The sequence below is a fragment of the Sphaeroforma arctica genome (assembly GCF_001186125.1).
Source record: "Sphaeroforma arctica JP610 unplaced genomic scaffold supercont1.1612, whole genome shotgun sequence".
Taxonomy (NCBI): Eukaryota; class Ichthyosporea; order Ichthyophonida; genus Sphaeroforma; species Sphaeroforma arctica.
Window position 1 is genome coordinate 6,106 of NW_014038946.1, and position 6,850 is coordinate 12,955.

General features: G+C 46.0%; 1 protein-coding gene across 1 annotated transcript; it reads left to right on the forward strand.

Moving 5' to 3' along the window:
- Positions 1-816: 816 nt before the first annotated feature.
- Positions 817-4,526, forward strand: SARC_11292 (hypothetical protein; the record flags this gene model as incomplete). The annotated part of the gene is made up of 5 exons (XM_014294625.1): positions 817-926; positions 1,406-1,572; positions 2,291-2,354; positions 3,060-3,596; positions 4,404-4,526. Coding segments are annotated over 5 exons (974 nt in total), but the record flags the coding sequence as incomplete, so codon positions are not given.
- Positions 4,527-6,850: the final 2,324 nt, after the last annotated feature.

Below are 6,850 nucleotides of genomic sequence, written 5' to 3' on the forward strand. Positions count from 1 at the left end.
ATACATAATGTATATATATTATGTGCGTCCACGATAACGCAAAAAGTGACTGCCAAGGACTTGTGTCACGTTCAGTTAGTGTAATCTCCTACGAAATAGTGCTGTATTTGGTAATCGTTACTAGGCTCTTTGGGTGTTCGCCTGCACCGAGTGATGGCTGGTGCCCACAAGCCATACTCATATGTTTTCCGAGTTGTTGCTGATTTTTTTTGCAGAGTTGGCATTCAGCTGCACGCTAAGGCAACCCTGTTTGGCGCGCTGTTGTTGTTGTGGTCCCTTGTAACTTAAGATTTGTTGTGCAAGCATACTAACCACAGTCGGGTTGAACGTTCTTGTAACTTCACCACAGTCGGGTTGAACGTTCTTGTAACTTCACCACAGTCGGATTAAATGTTCTTGTGACTTAATATCTGTCGTGCAAGCATACTAACCACAGTCGGGTTGAACGTTCTTGTAACTTCACCACAGTCGGGTTGAACGTTCTTGTAACTTCACCACAGTCGGGTTGAACGTTCTTGTAACTTCACCACAGTCGGATTGAACGTTCTTGTGACTTAATATCTGTCGTGCAAGCATACCAACCACAGTCGGATTGAACGTTCTTGTGACTTAATATCTGTCGTGCAAGCCTACCAACCACAGTCGGATTGAACGCTCTTGTAACTTCACCACAGTCGGGTTGAACGTTCTTGCAACTTCACCACAGTCGGATTGAACGTTCTTGTGACTTAATATCTGTCGTGCAAGCATACCAACCACAGTCGGGTTGAACGTTCTTGTAACTTGTAGGTATCAGCGGTAAGCTCGTGATCTGTGAAATGTGCCCCAAAGTGTTCCACTTCAACTGCGTCAACCCGCCGTTGCATGAAGAGGACGACGACGACGACGACGAGAAGTGGTACTGCGCCAACTGCAAGACGGCCAAGGTATGTGGCTCATAACTCTGACTTGACTGTTTAGTATCCTTCACGTATACGCGCTGTCGCAGTGTGGGGGTTACCACGAGCCTGTACAATAATACGAAGGATGTAGTTGTGACTATCTGCCATACCGCACGTATTCGAGCTAGGATCACTCTCCTATACATCTGGGCGAAGAAACCTTCCTTTTTCACACCTCTGCTGCCCTCTGTGGTGTACAGTCATAGTATGCAATACAAATACACACTGCTGATATATAAATTTAGTTTTACACAGAACTTAGTCCGATTTTTACAGCGCCAGACTATGCGGATAGGGTTAGGGCTTAGGGTTTAAGTATATGTTTGGCGACTACACCATATACAACACAGCCGAACGCAAGTACCCTATCGAAGTACGTGCGGTCAGTGCATAAGCTCTGGCAATGAAAGTTCAGAACTACAATGTTCCCCCTGTCCTGTCCTGTCCTGTCCTGTCGCTATTAGGACATCAAAGCCACATGGGAAAGGTTTCCGAGGATACACCAGATACTGAAGAAGGGCCAAGCCAATGTGTTCGCTCAACTACTGCAATATGGCCTTAAGTGCAACCCAATGGAGTACAACTTCTTGCCCCCGCGCCGGCCCCCATGGGGACCCTTTCCGTCGGAATCGTATGTGACTACTGCGAGGATCACTCTCTGAGTTCTAACGAATTCAATGCAACAGAGCGTGCACTACTCGTGTCCTGCTGAATTGTATTTAGTCGATGTGTGCTTTAACATTTATTTAGTGCTTGGTGTCGTGTCATACATCACGTCCCTGTGGACTAGATGTACCATGGGCATCTACAATACACACATGAATCGTGGATTGATATCACGTAACACTTGCGTAGTAATAAATCAGTCGCTAAGCTCAGTACATAGTGACTGATAACGCTGGTAGATGGATAGAAGCTACCACCACTGCAGCTATCCATTAACAGGCTCATGGTACACTCGTACAGTTAAGATAGCAATCAGTATGTGCGCATATTTATGCATACACACTTTTGTACTTTGTCGCATGTTAGTATTCCCTATATAATATGGGTCATTCCCACCACATTTCCGATGAGCTCCTCTCGGTCTTTGGGCATGAATCCATTTCGTGGGATAGTGTGTAACTTTCCGTGTGACTATGTACTGCTTTTTCCGGAACCAGGCATCCACTGTGGCACTTACTATGTGGCGTATTGCTGATGAAGTAAGCTTTTCTTGGTGTGTATAATGGAGTGTATGGTAACAAAGAGCCCACTTCCTCTAAGCTAGGACTGTTGCATACCTCTGTAGTTGAATTGGGGCTCAGTGTGGCCTGTTCCTAACCCTATTCTGTGTTTCGATTACACAGGCCTCCTCCCGTAGAATTGCCACGGGAGAAGAAGGCAGCACAACACACCAACAAGACAACTCAGGTATGCAAATTTTTCTCGTCAAAGTAACTAGATATTGCGTTATGATTGCATATAAGTTTGCAGAAGTATGATGTATGATATGTACAAAACTAGATCACGAATGGAAGTATTTCCAAGGCTGTGTCTATGGCCTTGAGCTTGATATAGCTGCAAGTGGTTTTGACGTTTATTGCGAGCAGATGTGCTCGCAGCTGAAGGCTCGGAAGTTGATTTCTGAGGAATACGGAATACTAAATTGAGGTACACACTTCGACATCACATTCCGGGCAAGGAGGAAGGTGTAGAATGGTCTTTCACGCATATTATCAAATTATGCAAATTACTAGCTTGCAATTACTGACTCGTCCTACCACCATCGGATTGGGCTGAGCTCAGTATTAGCTTGTGGACATGCAGTGGTGCTCGGCGTCATTGGTTTGCCTTGTGATTTCTTTTTGGTTTGGTGCTTCGCTTCGGATTATGATGTGTGATGTGATATTTGATGCGGTGTCTGGTTGTTACGACAGCATTAGCGTTCGATTGGACAAAAGCATTTACAGAGTAGTCACACCATCCCTCCCACCTCATGCATACTTTTGTGTGTATCTAGTAGTAGTTGCATGATATCAAAACACGAGATAGGTCAGTCCCGTTACTTGCTTCCGCATGCCATAAACGTTACAATCTTATGCACGCAGCTAAAGCGAACTTATACGTTTTTTACAGCCTGCTGAAGGCAAAGTGAAGGCGAAAGGCCAGTCCCACCCCAAACGAGCCAGGACCGATGGGGCGGCTAAGAGACCATATCGAAGCAAAGCCCAGAAATTAGGCCCAAATACAGGCCCCTCGGATAGTACGAAACAGAGACGGGGGCCCGGTCCTATGAGTGACCCGTCCAATGGCACGGAATCGCCAGACGCACAAGTGCAGCGGATAGTACAGAACAGTGTCTACCGCGCAGAAGCCAGGGGCAAAGCCAACCCTGCCAAGCCTAAGCACAGGAGAGGGACCAGCGCAAAGGGCCGGGCAACCCCAGCGGAAGGGTTAGAGGGATTGCGCATGACTGAGCCGATTGGCACACAGGAAGACTTTGTGCAGGTGTGTATGGACTCCACTCGCAGCGTGCATGCTAGAAGGAAGCGCACGGCCAAGAAAACCACACAGCAGGCGGATGAGGATGCGCACCTGGCAGAGGCCTACGAACAGCATGTGCGTGAGGTGAAGGAGGGGGCCACGGCACTCATGGCGGCCGCAAAGCTACTGGTATGTGTCCGGGTGGGATGAGGTTGTGAAGCGGCAAATGAGCGGTATGGGGTCTGTTTGTGGTTGTGAAGTGGCAAATGAGCGGTATGGGGTCTGTGTGTGGTTGGAAGTGGGGTTTTGATTGGGTTGTAGATTCGGTCTCTATATTGTGCTGTGATGTGTTGTGATATAACATTGAATACAGTCCATGTTCTAACCACACCCGTCGCATTTTTTATAGTGTTTAGTATTTTGCCCATTGTGCATAATGGTGCTCGACTGTGAGAGTTACTTTATCTCAACGGATGGGAGTGTGTGCCTGAAGTGTATGTCCGTTCATCATCCACTCTAGTGCCCATATTATCGGTACGTATTAATTTTTATGTGTGAGGTTGTAGCGGGGCGTATCGTGAGTATTTCTGCTAGCTCAGTGTTATAACACACTCAGGCTTGTACGCGATAAAGGTGTCTATGATTTCTTTTCCGTCGGTTTGTTTATCAATCTGGAGATCAGGCGTGTGATACTAGTCAAAGCATCTATTGATGCACATGCGGCCTATTATTCAAGCTGGTTAGAATACTTCTATTTGAATATATCTACTAGCTGAATGTGTGATTGAATATTCTATTTGAATATATCTACTAGCTGAATGTGTGATTGAATATTGATTGAATTTTAATTGCCGATTCGGCATCTCACTATACCTAAGCTGATACATCACCATGTGCCGATTACACGCGAAATGTATTGCAGCAAAGATTGATAGAGAGAACTGGAACACTTTTTACCTAGCGATATTTCTCTTTATGAACTTTTTATGCTCGCAGGAAACCACCAAGGCACAAAAGGCTCTTGCCGCACTACCTTCAGATGTGATCGCGTTGTTCAAAGAGTTCCGTGACTCTCGAACTCAGTCACAATGAATACGGCGTCGATTTCAGACGGTCACAAACACGCACACACAAGATACCTATACGCAGTATCCACCACACACCCTACCCTGAAGCTTTAGCAAATCGAACACGTAGCAATCTGAATCCATGCAGCTGCAGACCATGCATGCGTTTTTATTGTGCTGGTGTGGCTCCTGGAGGGCCAATTGTGTTCATGCACACACTCTGACGTCTATGCACAGAAGTGTTGAAGGTACCCATGAATCTAACCTTCGCATATGGATGCCAAATACGCAGTCTGTGGATGTCGAGCATAGAGTACTCCCTGTGCCTTTTAAACAGTATCCACTGACTGTCCTTTAGAGTTGGCACAGTTGTATGCGTTTCATGTACTCTTCATTGTATGGGCTGAGCGGTGCCTTACAAATACGCAGTCTGTGGATGTCGAGCATAGAGTACTCCCTGTGCCTTTTAAACAGTATCCACTGACTGTCCTTTAGAGTCGGCACAGTTGTATGCGCTACATGTACTCTTCATTGTATGGGCTGAGCGGTGCCTTAGTGCATGACGTTACAAATGCATCGAACACTGGTGGATGGTCTGGAGGTGCTCAGAGTAATTGGCATTCGCCCTCTCGTGATGCTGCAGTGCCGTGGTGGTACTGGATTCGGTAGAATAGCCGCAGCAAAGTTCGGCACTTGTATGTGAACAGCATCCTCTCGGACACTGACCGCTACGTCGATTACGGTCGGAATACACTCGATAGTAACGGGTAGATCGTCTTTAGAGACCATCAGCGTGACAATGTGTGATATTAGGTCCCTATATATCCTCATGTAGTGTATCCAGGAGTCCAGGACTCGCCAGGCATTGCACATCACTTTAGCATCCCACACGGCCACCCAGCAGCGCGGTGACTGAGTGCGTAACGATTTGTGCGGGTGAATTGCCTTCAGTGCATCTCCGTGTCGGAATCAAACGGTGTTGCGCTAAATACACACATGTTGTGATAGTACAAGACTGGGCCGTTGTGTGACTCACTGATACACAGCCCTTATAACCACGCACGCGCTAACCAATATACAACACGTGCCCTCCCGGCACTTTGTATAAGCAGCCACAACACCAAACGAGTGCGTTCAAAGACAGGCAACAGTCTCCATTGTAGACTAAAATCAGCGCTGCTCAATGTGGGGGTGTATATGCTGTCGTCGATTCGTTAGAAACAAGCATTCTATTATGGGACGTGCTGAGTCGGAGTCGTTTGTTGTGACACACGGCGCTTTTGAGGAGACCGAACACAATCTATACCAATACAACGTCAATCCATTGAAGCTGGTTCTGTGACGAACAACCATACACACGTGATATGCCGTAAACCAGAACTCATGGATGAGGTCGACTTTGTACGAACGTGTACATTGCGTGTCCGGTTTCTCAGTTGGTCGAGGCTGTTGGCACAAGTTGCTACATAGCACCTCCTGGGTCAAGCTTGGCAAATGAGTGATCGGTATAGGCCAATGTCACACGGACGAACTCGTATCCGAAGTGGACCACCTGGCTCGTGCGAACCCCTTTGTGAGAACAAAGTTCGCTCAGGTCTACTACTAGACGGAGCCTCTGGAAGCAACTGTTTCGTAAGCAGTCACCAATAGAGGGTTTCCGCATAAAAGGAATAGAAGTTGTCACTCGGAAGTTTTCTTGTGTGCCTTCCATTTCTTTCCACAGTACATTATCAGACCTTGCCATTTACAAATGTATCAGACCTTGCCATTTACAAATGAATTGTACATTCAGCCATTCTAATTCTCAGACGAAGTGATGTCAAGAGTATATGAGTTGTTGCGGCCAGTCGTGCATTTTACATGGGTATATTTATGCGAGTACGAGAAATCACACAAAAAACAGTGCACTGCAAGAAAAAACATATAAACATGCAAAATTTGACGCAAGCTTCCATATTTTCCTACTCAAACAGCTCATATATCATTGTCGCGGCGGCTAGAGTTAGATCAGATTAGATAGTCGGTGTGAGTGATAGAGCCAGCCTGCAGTGTTTCACAACTATTAACTAAAATTCACCTACTCTGACAAATTCTATTATAAAATTTTATCTAATCTAAAGAAAGGAATGCTGAGTAAACTTCAAACCCGCCTCTGTGGCTGCAAAGCGCGGAGCCTCGCCAGTGTTTCATATCTGTTTTTTTCATAAAGAGGTAAAAATCAATCTTTGAGAACATACTTTTATAATCGATGATCGTGCTCGTCACCTAGATATATTCTTCTCAGTCTTCGTTACACACGTGGTACTATCAATAGACTATTACAATGGCTTGCTCATTCTAGTGCCCACTGTGATGCCATTTATAGAAATATATATA